The 19,359-nt window shown below is 37.1% G+C and overlaps 1 protein-coding gene across 1 annotated transcript in view; it reads right to left on the reverse strand.

Annotated features, from left to right (window-relative positions):
• CCDC152 (coiled-coil domain containing 152) overlaps positions 1 to 16,885 on the reverse strand; it is a 29,600-nt gene extending 12,715 nt beyond the window's left edge. The window contains exons 1-3 of the mRNA XM_045787363.2: positions 16,603 to 16,885; positions 14,798 to 14,903; positions 8,424 to 8,492 (exon numbers count right to left, since the gene is read on the reverse strand). Of these exons, the coding sequence (XP_045643319.1) occupies positions 8,424 to 8,492; positions 14,798 to 14,903; positions 16,603 to 16,689 (262 nt within the window). The 5' untranslated portion in view covers positions 16,690 to 16,885. The remainder of the gene's footprint in view (positions 1 to 8,423; positions 8,493 to 14,797; positions 14,904 to 16,602) is intronic.
• Positions 16,886 to 19,359: the final 2,474 nt, after the last annotated feature.

Genomic DNA, 19,359 nt, shown 5'->3' on the forward strand with positions numbered 1-19,359 from the left:
TATTGCCAACATGTTCTTGCATGCTGTCTACTTGATCCATTACAGTACTTAGCATATTAATTATAGTTGTTTTTAAATTCCCAGTCTGATAATTCCAACATCACTGTCATGTCTGCATGACCTGTGTCTGCATGACAGACTCCTGTTCTGTCTCTTCAAATTGTGTGAGTTTTTTGCTTTTTATTTGGGCTAATATAATAGAGTCTGGGTTCACCCTAACTTTTTAAAAATTTAAATTCAATATTCAATTAGCCAACACATAGTACACCATTATTTTCAGATGTAGTGTTTAATAATTCATCAGTTGCATATAACACCCAATTCTCATCACATCACATGCCCTCCTTAACTACCCTAATTTTTTGATAACATATTAGCAGCTCTCTCTAGAATGTAGAAATAGTTAGCTTAATTTTTTTTAAAAATCTTGGGCCCTAGTTACCATTTTCAGATTAATAGGACAAGTCCCACTCAATATCCAATTACACTTTCCTCCTACAATCTTTTTTTTTTTTTAAGATTTTATTTATTTAACAGAGATAGAGACAGCCATCGAGAGAGGGAACACAAGCAGGGGGAGTGGGAGAGGAAGAAGCAGGCTAATAGCAGAGGAGCCTGATGTGGGGCTCGATCCCATAACGCCAGGATCACACCCTGAGCCGAAGGCAGACGCTTAACCGCTGTGCCACCCAGGCGCCCCTCCTCCTACAATCTTAATATAATCAAAAACTAGTCACAGCAATAACAAATCATTAAAGATTTTTGACATCTAACAATGCTTTAGGAAGGTTTGTCTTGTAGTATAGTAATGTTGAGAGGAGACCTTAGAAATGGAGTCCACATATGAAACTATTGCAGAAGCATGGGTAAGAGGTTATGAATATGTGTTTTGTGGGCAAAATCGATATTGTTGGGGAGAAAGAGTAAACAGTAACCGCAAAGTTGGAGTCCTGGTAATTGGGAGAATAGAAGTATTTGGGGCAGAAGGGGAAAACCCAGAACTATGTTTACAGGGGAAGATGATGAGTAACATGAATATCCATTAAATCATAATATTACAATGACAGTAAAAATCTAAAATCAGTGTGCTTTTAAAGGTTGAGATCAGACAGAGAGGAAAGTTATATATCAAAGGGTCATATTTAAAAATGAAGAGCTTAATCTTGATGGTAGCTTCAGTTTTACAAAAATTTTGTTGGAAAACTGATGTTTCCTTGAACGAAAAGCACCAAAAAATTTTGAAAATATTTTTAACTAAAATACTTACCTATAAAATACACTACTGCCTTTAGAACAAATGACTTCAGATACATTTCTCCCTGCCCCCCTCTCATTCCAACTGGATTTTCAGACCATGAGGACACAGTTAATAGTCATGTAACCCGATAGTGGTGAAATGTGTCTTGTTAGTAGAATGTATGTATTTTAGAATTAGGAAACTGGAGATTTTAGAGGATTTTGATCTCTATTATAATAAAGGAGTTCTACTTTCTGCTATTCAGTTTTGTATTATTTTCAACTTCAAGGTTTTTTGTTTGTTTTTTTGTCACAATAATTAAGGGCTGGGAACTGCCTAAAAAACATTGTGCTAACTAGGCAACTAATACCTCATGTATCTATTGGAAATGCTGAAGCATCCATTACTGAAAGATGAAAGTAAAGGTATTTGATGTTTTCTAATTTATAAGAGCATCCTTTCTTGTCTTTGTAATGAAGTATCTGTAAAGGGAAGTTCATCATCTCTACACACCTTCCCTGACCACTTACTTCACCGGTTATCAGTGTTAGCAGCCTGATCTGTATTTCTTCCCTACTTTTCTCCCAGCTTATATAATTATTTATAAACATGCATTTGTACTGGTTTTATTTATTTTTACCAATATAAAATTGTACTATATATATTACTTTGCAAAAAACATTTCCTAAAAATGGACTTTCCTTCAAATCTGCAATTTTTCTATGCATATATCTACATACATTTTTCATAATTTTCTATAAATAGGATCATATCATACATGCTGAACTACTTTTAGGACACTCTTCCCTGCTCTTTCATTTTCTTTCTGCCATCTTCCTCTCTCTCTTTTTTTCTCCTTCGTTTTCCCACTCCCACACCTGTGGTGTAATTGTGTTTTCTTATCAGTTTTTCCCCTTGCACTTAACCTCTGGATCATACATATGGATACACATACACATTTCCATAATTTTATTCATATCTTTTACCCGTTTAAAAATTCTGTTTATCCCTGCTGGTCAATTTGTAGAGCTTGTTGTATATTGTAGATATAAACTACACAGGGGAAGGAAAGGAAAAATAAGATGAAAACAGAGAGGGAGGCAAATCATAAGAGACTCTCAACTGAAGGAAACAAACAGAGGGTTGCTGGAGGGGAGGTGGGGGGGATGGGGTAATTGGGTGATGGGCATTAAGGAGGGCACTTGATGTAATGAGCACTGGGTGTTATATGCAAGTGATGAAACACTAAATTCTATCCCTGAAACTAATAATACAATATATGTTATCTAAATTGAATTTAAATAAAAATTTTTAAAAAACCTACAATGGTATTTGAAAACAATTTTTCAAATAAATTACTTTTTTTTTTTTACTTTTGAGTGACAAAATAACTTGTAAAGTTGTTTTATTGTTGTTGTTGTTGTTTGTACTTTTTTAAAAAATTTATTTTAGAGAGAGAGCAGAATGAGGGGCAGAGGGAGAGATCAAGAGAAACTCAAGCAGACTCCATGCTGAGGGCAGAGCCTGATGGTGGGCTTGATCTCAAGACCCTGAGATCATGACCTAAGCTGAAACCAAGAGCTGGAGGCTTAACTGACTGAGCCACCCAGGCACCTCTGTTGTTTGTACTTCTGTTGTGTGTTGTTAAGAAAGTCAGCTCGGTTTTTTTTTTTTCTTTATATAGTATCTGAGGTTTCCAGATTGGTTAAGAAGACAGCAAACAGCTCTAGGTTGTATCCTGCCTACAGTGAATGTTATATCCTGAATTTTCTTTAAAGTTTTTATTGTTCTTTTTTACACTGCAGCTTTATCCATCTGGAATTTATTTTTAATGTGGTGGGAAAGAGTCCAACTTTCTTTTCTTCCAGATGGAAAGCTAGTCGTGCTAGCGCCATATGTTAAAATGCCATTCATTTTCCAATAAATTGAAATATTTATTGTGTCATATATTACATTAACAAATATTGGGGCCTGCTTCTAGAATCTAGTTCTCTACTCTTTCTGGGGATGTAGTTTTCCATTTTTATGCCAATACCATATTGATTTCATTACAGCAGTTTCAGGACATGTTGTTACCTGGTAACAAAACCCCTTCTTCACATTCTTCTTATTTTTCAGTTTTCTTATTTGTTTCTTCTGTCAAATGAGCTTGAGGATTATTTTATACAATCTCCCCCATCCCCAATTTAGAATTTTAATTAAAATGGCATTAAATGTGTATATAAGCTTGAGAAACACTGACATTGTAATGATGAGAAATCTTCCCTCTGCCAGAAACCTGATCAACCCATGTAAATGTTGAACTACTTGCATATTATCTGACTTAGGCACATCTATAATTATGCTAACTAGAACCACAGAACTCATCTGTGAACCAAAGCCACTTACTGAAGAAATAGCTCACTTCCTTAATACTTTACATCACACTTTGTTGGCTCTATGTTGGCTTTCATTTTTAGTACAAACAACATGATTATTGTTGGCACTGTTGTTTTTTCATCATCCTACCAGAGGCTATGTTAGATGTTCTTCTCTCTCTCTCTCTCTCTCTCTCTCTCTTTTTAAAGATTTTATTTATTTGAGAGAGAGAGAGAGTGAGAGGGAGAGAGCACAAGCAGGGTGAAGGGCAGAGGCAGAAGGAAGCTCTCCACTGAGCAGGGAGCCCGATGAGGGGCTCAATCCCAGGACTCTGGGATTACGACCCAAGCCGAAGACAGACACTTAACCAAATTAGATTTTCAAACACAGATTCCCACTTTGGCTACTTCCTTAAGGTGCAAGGCTCTTGCTTCTCTGGTTGGAGTATTTGTAAATTCTAATAGCATTTTGCATCATTGCAGAATCCACCTGGTCCTGATATTTGGCAAGTAATCTTTCTCTAGCCTAGGCAAAATTCATTTTATTCTCTTAGACTCTAATAATTTTGTGATATATTTTTCTAAATTTAGTTATTCTCCTTTGGTATTGAACTGGGAGGTCCTTAAGAGTACACTGTCTTTTTATTTATTATACAATTACAGTGAGTTGGTTTTTTTTTTTTTATCATTTATGATTGGATTGTTTAGCTTTGTAATAATTTCATTCCATAATGAGCTAGATATTTTTACATTAAAGTTTCTTACATTGTTGCCTGAATAAAGGCTGTGTTGATTTAAACTGGAACTGTTCTCCAGCAACATTTACTCAGATCCTGGAAAAGTTTTTGTCTTTTAATTAACTGAGTGTTCTTATTTTATTATTATTTTTTTAAATCGGAAATTGATAGTTACATAACTGTGCAACTTGTTCTTTGTTTTATTTTGTTTTGCCTTGGTTTCTAGAAGATTTAGAGTTAACTTTTGTGCTATATTGAAGGAACTACCCCTTAGGAAAATACTTTGATCAGAAGCCTAACCTAACTCTTATTCATCATGGGCAGGAATAGCATTATGGGTGTGCGATCTGTGCAGCTGCATGGGACCCTGCACTCAGAAGGCTATCTTTGCTCTAACATTCTGCCAGCAATGTCCTGACATTCTTAACAATTTTGTCTTTGAACTTACATTTTTAAGTAAATTCCAGTGGGACAATAGAGCACGCATGTGAGCAAAGGTAAGAGCAATATCCACGTCCACTGCTCTTTGCCACTACATTCATACACAGCATTTGCAATGCCCCGTGAGCACAGAATTCTGGTGGACGTAGGATGCCTGTTAGCTCAGCAAAACTCAAAGGTACAAGTACAAGGTAAACACGTTCCATCTACAACTAAGTAAGCAAGGGTCCTTATTTTCTTTTGTACTAGAACTTGCTTCAAAGGCAGAAAGAAAGCAATAGCATCTAAGAAACATGAATGACCAGGCAACGCTATCATATCCTTCCTTAATTCTGTTATTTTCCTCTATTAACCATCTAATTATGCTAAAAAGGATGACATAAAAAAAAGAGAAGGATAAGAAAATTCACAGTTCCTTTTCCTTTTAGTCCTTTGTTCATCAGGAAGTGAAGGAAGAGCGTATTGGTAGAATGTGCAGGTATCAAGAAGTAAAATGAATAATAAATGGTTTAGATAGTTTTGTGCAGCATTTTCACTGTTGTGGTAAGAATGAAACAGATACGCATGTACAAGCAATGAAGTATTAACTGTGTACTTTTAAAAAAGATTTTATTTATTTGAGAGAGAGACAGAGACAGAGATAGTGACAGAGAGCACAAGCAGAGAAGAGAGGGAGAGGCAGGCTCCCCGTTGAGCAGGAAGCCCGACATGGGGCTCCATCCCAGGACCCTGAGATCATGACCTGAGCTGAAGACAGACGCTTAACCGACTGAGCCATCCAGGCGCCCCTATTGTGTACTTTTGTGTATTAATTGTGTATCTTTGAATTTAAAACTGGCTTGCACATTATAAAGATGAATGGTAGTATTTATGTTCCTAATTAAATTTTTTTATTCTTTTTTAACTTAGAGCAACATTAACAGAAAGTACGAAACCCTGGAAAGTTGAGAGAGACCACAGAAGAAAAAAAAAGCTTTATATCTTAGAAACCTTAGTGTTACTTTTTCCACCACCTTTTGCACATTGGGCCCCACATTTTCATTTTTGCGTGGGGCCCTGCAAATTTTGTGGTTGGCCGTGTTTATGGGTTTTGTTCTTAGCTTTCTTTTAATGTGCCTTTAGCAAACCTCTTTGGAAGGAGACAATTTTTAAATAATGAAGATTCTGAAGTATATATTCAAAGCAAATCATTTCCCCAGATAGAATGTACTTATATAAATGTAGCATTTTTCCAAGGATATACTAGAGGCTAACATGATAAATTATTGTATGTTGAAAGAAGCATTTCTACATTTTTCAAACTACTTTTAATTTGAGCAATACTTTTTTCTTTAGGAATAAACTAATCATTGATTAGCTTACTTTCTCAAATAATTCTTCTATAGAATAGCACTCAACCATGTGCTATTGTCCTTTTAAAAACATTCTGAGCAGTGATCAATTTTGATTAATCACTTTGATTATGACTGATTTTGTATAGTAAAGTTGAATTATACATAACAATGTCTTTCTGGAAACCTACCCTGATAGAGTATAAGGGCCTAAATAAATTCAAATTATTCAAGTGCAGTTCAGACAGGAAAAAAAAAAAAGCAATATTAAATTGCAAGAAATTATCTAGAGATAATCGGCAAAAATAAGTGTGAATTCTACTGATTTTAGAGATACTCTGTGCTTGCAGCTGATTTCATGTGTCTCTCTTCTCCATGACGCCCTGCCCATGTGTTTAATTTAAGAACTCAAATTCCTGAATTCTTTTTTTTTTTTTTAAGATTTTATTTATTTGACAGAGAGAGAGCACAAGCAGGGGGAGCTTAGGCAGAGGGAGAGGGAGAAGCAGGGTCCCCAGTGAGCAGGGAGCCCAATGCAGGGCTGGATCCCAGGACCCTGGGATCATGACCTGAGCCAAAGGCAGACGCTTAAGTGACTGAGCCACCCAGGTGCCCCATGAATTCTCTTCTAATGAACAAAAATCTCTGAATCTTATTTTCTTTGTCCTGGTAATAACTAACCATAAGTTATGGCAGAATGACACTATCTTTCATACAATGAATTATAGAGGTCCTCCTAAACTAGCATATAGGATAATATAGAGAAATATAATATAGGAAAAATCCTTATCATTCGATATATTGTGATGAATCATACTCTAAGGACCCATGTCCATGCTCTAAACTCCAAACACATATTAATTCAAAGAGAGGATATTATATCTGTGAAAAGATTGTATCCTTGACCATTGGTCAATATTTGATATCTTTTTCACAAAAAATAACAATTCAGTAATGAATATATTAAACATTAACTTTCTGGGACTTCAGAGTAACTTTAATTTCTGGTAGATGTTTTATTTGAACAAAATTCTGGGAAGAGTTAAATTAAATATCATTTGAATCCTAGCATAAGAGGCCTGTAAGGATTATGAACATTCACAATTTTTTAAATGCAGTTAGGTATATTTAAACAGAGAAGGGAAAAATTGTTTTGAACCATCAGCAATGAGATGGGAAAACGAAAGCCTAAACCAGGTGTGGGATGGGATTCAAACACTGAAACAAGTGAGGAGACTGCTAGAGCCAAGAAAAGTGAAAATCTATAGGACATACAGGGATCAGAAGTCTGCAGGACTAAGCCAAAAGAAAAGGCATTGGAGATGGTGTTCTTCCCCATCTATTACCCTTCTTGATCTCCAGAACAGCTTTTAGTGGTGTATTGATAGGAAAATGAATCCTCTCTGTACTGCAGATGCTGTTTGACAGTGTAAATGTGAAATCTTTTAATACAATTTTAATATTTGTTTCATCAACACTTGAGGAAATATTTTAAGGTAAAACAATGAGGGGGGAGTAAGAACTAATAGCAATTCTTAAAGATAAATCTCATTAGAACATTATAAAGACAATAAGGAATAACATGCCAAAACAAATGGTGTGTGACATCATTATGCTTCACCTCCGTATGTAAAGTACTTTCTTTATGATTAAAAATAGAGGACTAAAACGAAAAATTCTTGTTTGATGTGTTTTATATTGGGAGGGACTTTGAAGGCAATTTTATCTAATCTCCAAAATAGCAGAGGAAAATCCCATAAACACTGCACTGTAGCTAAATCAGAACAGGACAAAACACTTGGTTGTTTTGTCCATTTTGTCAACGAACAGGCACATTGGGTTAGCATGACCAGCAAAAATAAGGTAAGGTGAAGATGTTGGCTTCATTTATACAAACACAGCCCCATTTATGATGAAAATTAAATAGCAAACCATCACTGCAGTTTGAATAGTATATTCATCATGTAACACTAGTAAGTAGCTACCCTTCAAAACTGAACACAAGGTCTTTGCTTTAGTACTCCTAAGAATAAAAATGTTTCTAAACTTTTGAAAATAATATAGAGAATTATTATGACTGATTACAAAACAGCCCCCCTCTGATGTCCCTGTCAGAATAAGATTGAATTGTCCTGCTCAGGGTGGCATTTCTTATTTCATAATAATTTAGGGAAGTAGGATTTGGTAGAGAGGAGCCTTGCCATTAGCTGATGAATTTAACAAGACCAGATTAAAAGAAACTTACTGTCAATGATGTAAAAACTCTATTTTTAAAGATAGTCAAATAGAACGTATTTTTGAAGATTTTTTTCTAACTCACCTTTCAAATCATGTTGAAATTCAATGGTCTGTTGTAGCCCTTTTATCACATTATGAAGAGTAGCACATTCTAAAATATGAAAGACATTTATTTGAAAGTTACTTGCTTTCATTTTGGAACTGTTCTCTCAAAGTTGAAAGACTTAAGAAATAAAATACTTAATTGACAATTATGAGATCTTAATAAAGCAACAAGCTATCGCAAAGTAAATAATATAATAAGTACTTTTTATTTACCCTTTAAGTCAAATGCATTCTGGGATTTGGTCATGAGTTTTCTATGCACAATAAATTCAGCATAGGAGGTATCCCCCACTCTGTGTGCTTTAGCAATATTGGCCCTAGAAGGAAGGTGCACTTGGACATGTCTGGGGCCTTCATTGCAAGCATTTATGCCCTGTCGTGTAAATAAAAGTTTCATTATACTCTTGGTTATAGCTAGCAATAGCTAAACCTTTGGTGAGTAGCAACAGAGATGGAAACTTCTATAACTCAAGCAGTCCACGTGGCAGTAAGCTCCAGGATATCAGGGACTATTTTCTGTTTGTTCACCATTTCTCCCTAGTACTTAGAATAGTTGTGACCCATACCAGGCACTCCATAAATATTTGCTGAGTGATTGATCAATAGGCAATATTATAGTAAACCGAAGCAAGAAAGGGGTAAGTGGAAAAGCTCTGGTCTGAAAATAACATTTTTGCTATTCTAAGTGCTTTGCAAATATTGAGTAAGTTAGCCCTCCTAACCCTATGAGGTAGGTCCTAGTAGTTGCCTCATTTGACATATGAGGAAACCGACACACAGAAGTTTGGTAAATTGCCCAAGGTCACACTTATAACTAGTAAGTGGTAGAGCTACAACCTGAACCCCAGCAGTTCAGCAACACAGCCTATGACTTAACTACTTCACTACCACAAAGAAGACCAGCTCAGGAGCCTCTACTAGAGTAATATGAGTAGGTTGGAGGCCCTGGAAAGAAGGCAGGAACAGAATCAGAGAAAGACTCTGTCTGATGGTTATTGCTATTGAATTTTTACTAGAAGGTTAGGGAGCACAGGTTGCACTAGTTAAAGTCTACAATTACACTAGCTAAATATATAGTGAGGAAAACTTCACAAAAGAATAACTTAATATTTTTAAAATATTAAAACTTGTGAAGTTTAAGGACAATTTCACCTTTATGTGCTAATAAATATTGGATCTTATTCTCTTTCATCCAGTTTCAGAGGTCCAAGATGGATAGTCAGCCAGTGTGCACTAATATGACATACTGACTGGCTTCCATTCTAGCTGGGCATCTGTTTTGATGGTTAAATATTAAATACCATATTTGTATCTAATAAAAAGATATCTAGGTATAATAATAATACCATTTATTGAATGTTCATTCTGCCAGGCATTACACTAAGTGCATTATAAACATTACCCCAATTGGTATTCAAAATGATACCGAGAGTTTCATATTATTAGACTGATTTTACAAAGGGAGGCAGTCATCCGTAGAGGTTTGGTTACTTGCCCAGGATTCCAGAGTTAGTAAATGGAAGGTATGGACTTAAACATAGATTTTTCCCCATTTCAAATCCTGCTATTAATCTGCTATTCAATACTTCCTCAGGAATTATAGGATATGCTGATGAAACCATGAAACTTGGTCTGAGGGACTAGAATAGTTTCCTCTTTCTCACTCTCTAGCTATGACACCCTGGGCAAGCTACTTAACCTATTTGAACTTTATATTCTCCGTCTGCAAAATAAAAGTATGGGTAATACCCGTCCTCCCTCACATACGAGACTATTCTCATATATACGACTGTTCTGACAACCAAAGGAGAAAACAGTACTTTCTAAATTTACTCACACATATTCAACATTGTTTTTATTCTCTCCTCTGCCTCTGAACAGTTTGTATATATATCTCCTCTCCATTCTCCACATTTCATTTTAGTTATTTGCGGCTTCTCCCACTAGATGGTGAACTCTTTCAGGTAAAGATCATATCTTATTAATTTTGGTATTTCTTGCACCTAATATGGTGACTATTTCATAGGTGTTCAATAGTATTTTTATTTATTGACTAAAGGAAAGAGCCAATACCGAGAGGGGAGAATGCAAAACTTTGCCTTTCAGTTAGAGGTCCTGCACTGAGTCTCCATGTACTTTCTTCAACTAATGAAAGTATTTTGTAGAAGTTAAAAGCTTTATGCAGATATAAGGTTCTACTATTGCGGTTTTTCACTCCTCCGTGTGTCCCCTCTGCCATCCCCACCACCCACTCAAAGGTCCCACCATCCTCCATTTTTTCTCTTTTAGGATTCCCCAGTGAGAGAATGGTGGTTAAATCACATTGGACATCGCCTACTTCATATGTGCTATGTTAGCTGCTATAATTAGAAAATTAAGGGGGCGCCGGCCTGGCTCAGTCAGTGGAGCACGCAACTCTTGATCTCAGGGTTGTGTGAGCCCTGCCATGAGTGTAGAGATTACTTAATATCTTTAAAGAAATTAAGGCGGCACAGACTCTGCCATCACTCCTCTTTGTGCCTTTTAGAGGAATAAATCCAGCAATTCATGAAATACGGTAGCTGAAGCTCTCAGTACCGTTGACCCTTGAGTAACATGGGGGTTAATAGTGCCGGCTCCTGTGCGGTTGAAAATCTGAGTGTAACTTTTGACTCTTAAAAACTTAACTACTGGGGCACCTGGCTGGCTCAGTTTGTAGAGCATGTGACTCTTGATCTCAGGGTTGTGAGTTCGAGCCCCACATTGGATGTAGAGTTTACTTTAAAAAAAAAGTTCAAAATCTTTACTAATAGCTGATGGTTGGCTAGAACCTTACTGATAACATAAAGTGCATCAACACATATTATGTATTATAGCCTATATTCTTACAATAAAGTAAGCTAGGGAAAAGAAAATGTTATCAGAAAAATCACGAGAGAAAATACCTTTCCAGTATTGCACTGTATTTATGAAAAAGCATGTGCATATAAGTGGATTCATGCAGTTCAACCCTGTGTTGTTCAAGGGCCAGCTATAATCAACAAATTGAAAACAGAGCCCAGAAACTGAAAGTATATACTGTTTTTTTTAAATGTGTATTTTCAAAATATGAACACGAGGTGGCTCTCTCAACACTTTTTCCCCCCAAAGGAAACTGGCTCAATAAAAGACTGTTCATAAGGTAAAATACCATTCATTATTTTAGAATAATGGCTTTTCATTCTCTTTGCAAACCTTTACCCACATCATTTCTGTTGGATTTTACAATGAATACTATCCTATCCAATTCTTCTTAAAAGTTAGAGTTCAGAATATTAAGCTACTTCTTATACTGTATAATTTAGTAAATGGTTATTTTGAGCTCAAATTTAGACTCTATCATTAACTAGCAATTTGAACATTAACATCTATTTCACAAAGCACTTGGAAATGTTGAATATAATTATGTATGAAAAGGATTTTTTTTTTTTTTAGCACTTGGCCCTCAATACTAATAGTATTATCATCTTGAGCTGGCACAGAAATTCTTTATCTAGTATCAAATGTAGAAAAATACTTTATCTAGTATCAAATATCATGGTTTTGTTCTTTATTATTGAACAAATCCAATCATATATGTAGTTTGTTCTTCCTCTCTATGTGAATTAGTACACACTTGGCTCTATAAGCTGTTATTCCCACTAGTTCTTTTACTTCTGCTGTGTATTATCCAGTGAAAAGGTCATTAGATTGAGACGAAGTAGAGCTGCATTTTTTAAAAGTATTTAATTATTTTTTTTCAAGTAATAAATACACATGAAACACAATAATATTGTGAAAAATAATTCTCTCTCCAATCTCTGCCCCCAGACTATAATCAGTTTCCCTTCCCCCAAAGCAAGCGGTGTTACCAGGATGCTGATGCTGTTTATCTTTCCAGAGATACACAAATGTATAAGGGAGAGGGTGTTCTGTGTATTTAAAGATATTTTTATAAAAATGATAGCAAGCTGTAGTGAACACTGCTGTTTTCATTTAATGTACCTTGGAGATTATTCTGTATCATATTGAGACACTTTGTTCTTTTCATCAGCTGCTTAGTATCTCATTAAATAAATATGCCTTTATTTATTTAATCAGATTTCTATTGGTGAATGTCACATTTGGAAAGGCCTTCTCCATACTAAAAAACAAACACACGAGCCCCCACAAAACCCTATATTCTCTTCTATTTTTTTCTGTGGTTTAATTTTTTTCACCTTTATTTTTTAGTATAGTTTTATATGTATAGAAAAATCAGGAAGGTATTATAGAAAATTGCCAAATATCCTACACCCAGTTTCCTCTATTACATCTAACATTAGTATGGTATGTTTGTTACAATTAATGAACCAATACCGATACATTATTAACAAAAATCTATGCTCTATTCAGGTTTTCATAGTTTTTACCTTTTCTTTTTCTATGCCAGGATCCCATTCGCAATACCACATTACATTTACTCATCATGGCCACTTAGGGTCCTCTTAACTGTGATAGTTTCTCAGAGTTTTCTTGTTTTTGATGACCTCGACAGTTTGGCAGAGTACTGGTCAGGTATTTTGTAGAATGTCCCTTTATGGGTATTTGTCTGATGCTTACCTCATGATTAGATGGGATTATGGGTTTTGGGGGGAAGATCACAGAGGTGAAGTGCTATTTTCATCACACCATATCAAAGGTACATACTATCAACATGACATCAAGTTGACCTTGATCGCTTGCCTTAAGTGGCACATGTCAGATTTCTCCACTGTACTGTTACTCTCCACCACCCTGTTTTCCATACTGTATATTTCATATAGGGAAGAAAGTCACTATACACAGCCCACACTTCATGAGTGGGGCATTATGATTTACCTCCTTGAGGGAAAATCACTTACATAAGTTACTTGGAATTCTGCAGAAAAGATGTCTCTTCTCCCTTATTTATCTGTTCTTATCAGTATGGGCTCATTGATATTTATTACACACTTTGGGTTACAACCCAATATTACTTTATTTAGTTTGTTGGCCAAATTGTTCCAGCTTTGCCATTGAGAACTCTTTCAGTTGGCTCTTGTATCCTTTTAACACACCCCCATCATTGTGGAGTGTTTTATCTTTTTTAGCATTTTCCTGCTTTCTGGTACTGCAAGATGCTTCAGGCCCATCTTAATATATTTCCTGCCCCAGTCCTAGAATCAGCCATTTCTCTAAGGAGCCCTGGTTCCTTGTATTGTAAAATACTATTACAAACCAAGATCTGGGTTCTTGTTGCTACTGCCTTGTTGTTTTTAGGCCCTCTTAGTTGACACAGCAAGGAAATATCTGTATATGTGCTTTTTTTGTTGTTGTTTCTTTTCCCTCCCGACGTAGGGCACTTTATTAGTGAGGAGTGTTGGTCTGGGAAAAGGGTGGCTGGAATGAAAAGGATCAGTGCCCATTCTGGGGACCATTTCTAAACATCAGGCATTCCTCCACGAAAATTTAGAGAAAACTCCATCATGGATGGATCCCTCTCCCCTCCCACCTCCCACCCTCTGCCAGAGGACAGCACTGTGACTCCCAAGCAGCAGGGGCACCTAAGGCACAGCTGGGCCCAAGGACAGCAGGGTTTCAGTGTCAGGCACAGGAACACTGTCAGGGGACCCCAGGAACTTCTCAAACTTCTAGGTGAACTTGAGGGAATTCAGGCTCTCTTGATTTCTCCAGATGCCCTGAACTTGTTGCACAGGGAAGCCAAGCACTACCAGGCCTTGAGGCTAGAGGTGCAGCTGAAGCTCATTTATCTGTGTGTAGTCCCAGACCACTGTGCCTCAAAGCAAGGGGACATTCTCAAAGAGCAGCACCTTGCCCTGCAAAGAACCCAGGCTCTCAGGCTCTCGGCAGGCCAGCAGGTGGGCAAAAAAGGGTAGACCAAGAGCGGGGCCACAGCTGGGAGGATAGCTGGCTGCTGGGAGCTGAGAGGTACACGTGTCCCGATTGTCCCAGAAGTAAGGGGAGAGCTTGGCACTAAAATTTTTGACCCACCTGAAATTTCTTTTGAGTATAATTGTGAGGCAGGAATTCAATTGTTACTTTTTCCCATGGTTTTGAAGGCCTGGATTGAGCCTTGAATTTGCCATTTCTTAGTTTAGTGGCCTCAGACAGGCTAACTTCTTTCATCCTATGTTTCTTCATTACTGGGGTGGCTTAGTAATACCAAACCTATCTGTCTATCAGGGCTATAGTAAGGATAAAATGAAATAATAGCCCAGAAAACTCTATGTGAATTTAAAATATTTTACAAACGTATGGTATAATATTAATCACTGCTGTACCAAAGAGTACTCTCATTAGAATTAGTGTTTCTTCAGACAGCAAAGAACTAACCTTCTTTAATTGAGACCTCCTTTGTTTGCATTACTTTTAACAAATAGTTAGCTTTTTCCAACTGCATATCCAGTATATTATTCTTTCCACTGGTTTCTATCATTTTCTGCAGAAAAAATAATATGTATTATTACCAAAGCAATGTTGCTATTTTAATTTTTTTAACCTAATGATATGAAGACTAATGAAAATACAAACCACTTAATACCTAAAAGTCTAATAATTAAGTCTGGCATATACTTTATGTAAGTCAACTTCCTAATTTATTTTTAATTTTAAAAGTAACATGGCAAAAAATTAAAACAGACTAACCGTTACAAAGAGTTATGAAAATCAAAAATATGACCTAATTTGAATCTCCCTCTTTCCAACTATTGAACCCTTAGTCCGATGGTTAACAATTCCTTACATATATTTCCAAGATATTTTATGACTATACAACTATAGATAAGGATATTATACTCTGTTCTGCACCTTGGATGTTCTACTTAGAACTGTTATCTTAGAGATGATGTCATATAAGCAATATAGGTCTACTTCATTCTTTTTAAGAGCTCCATTGAGTTTCATTTCTGAGTATATTGTAATTTACTTAACTAGTCTCCCTATTGAGGAGAATTCATGTTTCCACTTTTTTGCTGTTACAAACAATAAATGAACGTATCTTTGTGCATAGCATAATAGCTGCCATATACCCTTGGAACAGCTTCAAAAATCATCAATGCATTGTATCATCTATATCTCCACCCACTTCCCTATTCTATCTGCTTCTGAATTTATCTTAAAGCAACTCCTTGACATATATTATTTCATCTCACCACCTATATGTATCTCTAAGAGATAAAATTCTCAATACAATCACAATACCATTATTGCATCAAAAAATTAATATTTCTTATTTAAAATACTTAAGGATATGTTAGATATTTCTGACTAAGCTCCAAAAAGTTTGTACCAATTCCTCTCCCACCAACAGTGCTTATTATTTCTTTCTCTCTTCTCTGTTATTTCAGTAAGAGTTCTTGGTTAAGAAAACTCAAGTTCATCATTTTAAAAAAGTTCATGTTACCTCAAAATACCCATCATCATGGTATTTTTTTTATTATGGCCATACTACACTGTGCAGAGGAAAAGAAGGAAGAGAGAAGAATGATAAGGAGAGAAAATAGAGGTAGGTATTATTCCCCTTTCCACCTTTGCTTCACAAACCCACTCTCCAAATCTTTCATTTATCTACTTGTATCTTCTCAACAGCTAATTCCTATTCCTCTCCAGAGCAGATGAGAGGGAAAACACCTAATATATGCTTGTGGGTTTGGACTATCATGTAATTCATCCAGAGTTGGTGGGGTGGGGCCGGGGGGGAAACTTCAAATGGATCTGTTTCTAGGCAAAAGAGAAGGAAAAAGAAACAGAATAGGAAAAAGTAAAAAAGAAAAAAAAAGTTAGTCATAATGGTAAGACATTGAGGATTGAGTCTATTTAAATTCTTACTAAAACATTCCTGGGTTTATAGACATTTTGAACATTTAAGTATGTATTTTCCCTTTAACTTTAGCCAAAGTATATCAACTGTTTCCTTGTTCCAGAACCATTAGGATGTTTTAGTACAAATCATCCAAAATGAAATACATTTTAAATATGGATTTTAAAAATGAGAGAGAAAGGGCTTAGCCAAATGTATTTCCATTATCTTTACCTTGTCTATTTTTTGGTACATTTTTCTTTTTTCCCCAACTCCTTTCACTGGCAAAATGTGTTTCACTTTTCCTTTTATGCTACATCTGTTTTATATCTTTACATACCTTTTCTATCTGTGAGAAGTCATTTATAAGTTTGTCAAGATTCACACTGCTAATCTTTTTCATACATTCTTCGTTGCTTTCATTCATGTCTAAACTAGTGAAGAGTAACTAGGGTGAGAAACAGATGAAAGAAATAAACAAAAGCTAAAGCACTACAACAATGGTAATAACTCAAATACTAAAGTTTCTGTATTCCACCCAAAGAGCACCACTTGAGCTCCATTGCACTCAGAAAATTTTTGTTATACTCATTAATAGCCAAATGCATTAAGGCTTCCCCACTCCTCTCCACGCCATCCCAGTCAAGTTTTTTCTAAATAAATCTAAAATTAGTGCAATGTTATGTGTATATGTAGAAATTATTTGTTCCTATTACACAAAAAACTATGCCATTGTTCAGCTCATTTCCTAGCCATCGGTATGACAGGACTTAAAATCTGGTGTATTGTTAATTATTGTTAAATCTGATGTGTGACTTTTAAATATAGGTATTCTCAATTTTAGATGTTAAAAATATTTGTTAACTATCATGTCACGAATATTTTTTGCTGTATTTCCTGGTAGTGTGCTTATTGACATGGACTGAATTGTATCCCCTGTCCCCCAAATTCCTTTGGGTGTAGCCAGCTGACTGTTGAAGAATGAGTTTGTTTTAGTCCTATGGAACCAATCATAAGAAATTCTACAGAATTCCTGAGGTAAACTCATCCAGTCAGGATGAAGAAATTGACCTTCGCAAAACTGCCAGCATTTACATTTGGGGGTGGGAGAGTATCTAGACGAATTAGGATTAATACAATCTAAAAGTATGAGACACTTGTCTTTAGGCTTTTCCACAAGCAAATTGGAAGGAGAAAATACAAATCTGAAATTTAGGCATTCTAGATTGAGGAAAGAGCATGTCCCAATGCCTGGTGTGTGAAAGTGGTAGTGGCAGCTAGTCCAAAGTAAAAGGTAAGTAAATTTCTAAAGCAATTACCTAAAGTAATTTTAGGGGTCATATTCTTCTTTAAAATGAGGTCCATCAAAACAGACGTTGCTTGACAGTTTGTTACTTCACAAAGAAATCTCATTTCCTTTCTCTTTTTGATATTATATGACATTAACAACTATTAGTGGTTCTTAAGTGAGAGAATTTTAGCTATATATTTTGAGCTTACTGAATTATTTTCCTCCATCACATCTTCAAGTAAAACTCTCTATAATATCCCTTAGAAAGTTACGACTTGATCTTTAAGGCAGGTGAACTATTGTAATAGCATCCCATGATAAATACAGCAAAATTCCTTTTGGGGTAAAATTTAAAAATCACCTCTATTGGATAAACTGTTATTCTTTAAAAGAACTACAGGATAATCTGAAGTAGTTAATGCAAAATTTTCCCTCCCAACTTTTTTTTTTTTAGTTCCTAACATTTTAAATAAAAAAAGGTTTTACTTTGGTTGTGTCTCAGACGCCAGCTCTTGAATTAAATTCATTTTAATTTCAGCTTGATTTTCTCCCAACTCCTCTCCTCTAACGAGCCTCTTGGAATGTTTTTCTTTATAAAACCATCGCCAATATTCCACTGGCTCTTACTGCACGCTTTCCCTTGTGTGTGTTTGTCACACAGGCTGAAAATCCATCGGGTCCATTTCTAGGTGTTGTCATAGTCTCCCCCGCCCCCCCCTCCAATTTCCTCGACCAAGATGTCTTCAGTGAATGCGGCCTTCCCGCCCGTGAAACCAGGTGACAAGCTGGTGATTCAGGGCTCGACAAATTCTTCGGCGAGACGCAGAGACTGACCTGTGACCTTCGGGGCCCAGAAGCACGAAACATCCCTTCAGGTGGGTGCCAGCCCCATTTCCTTCCCCGCCCTCCTTCCGCCGACTAGCATCTGGGCCTCACCCTCTCCCTCCCCCCACCCGGCTCGGCGGGGCCTGTGCTGCGCGGGCCAGAGGATGGGCTCGGAACCCCCCCTCCCCTCCCTGCAGCTCTCGATGAATTCACTCAGTCTCGAAGCCCGGGGCGCTGCTCCCTCCACCCGAGTCGCGGGGGCACGAGTTGCCCAGCTCCACTGCGGGCTGCGCACCCCCGCGCCCGAGGGGAGTGGCTGGGTCAAAACCCTGCTAGGGGCCAGGAGACCGTGAGGGGCTTTGAAGAAAAGAATGTCCAAGGGCAAAGTGGGAATGTCGAACCCACCGACAAAAAGCCTGGAGCGCCCCGCCTCGGCTCACAGATGCCCCCGTCTCCCACGCCTCCGCCTCCGGGTGCCGGTCCGCCCCTCACGGCTGTCCCCTCCCCGGAAGCCGGTTCCCCCAGCAACAGGCCCGCCCCTCTCCTGGCCCCACCTGGGCGTGCTCCCGCGCTCCACCGCCTCTCGTCCCTCACCTCCTGGGCCCTTGCTCCCCTCAGCATCTGGTGCTTCTTAGATAGTTCCTCTAGTTTCTAGGACAGGACTCAACAGCCAGAGGCTGCCAGATCCATAATTATTTCTCCAACCAAAGAATAAATCACATTGGTTTTAAGATTTGATCAGTGAGTCAGCATTAAGGAATAAACAATAAACGATATTTACTAGAGTAACTTATGAAGTTGGCTTATAAGGTACCAGAGACTGCTAGGTGATAGAGATGAAAGCGTGAATACAATGCGGTCTCTGCAGTCCAGAGTTGGCTAATGGAGCTGTTCTCCCACCTACGAAGCTTTATCTTGGTAACTTAATGCTTAAGGGCTTAGGCTCTGTGTGAATTCAAGCCCCCAACTCTTGTTTATCAA

This window comes from Ursus americanus, chromosome 15 (genome assembly GCF_024610735.1).
Source record: "Ursus americanus isolate L20-20 chromosome 15, mUrsAme1.1.p, whole genome shotgun sequence".
Lineage (NCBI taxonomy): Eukaryota > Metazoa > Chordata > Mammalia > Carnivora > Ursidae > Ursus > Ursus americanus.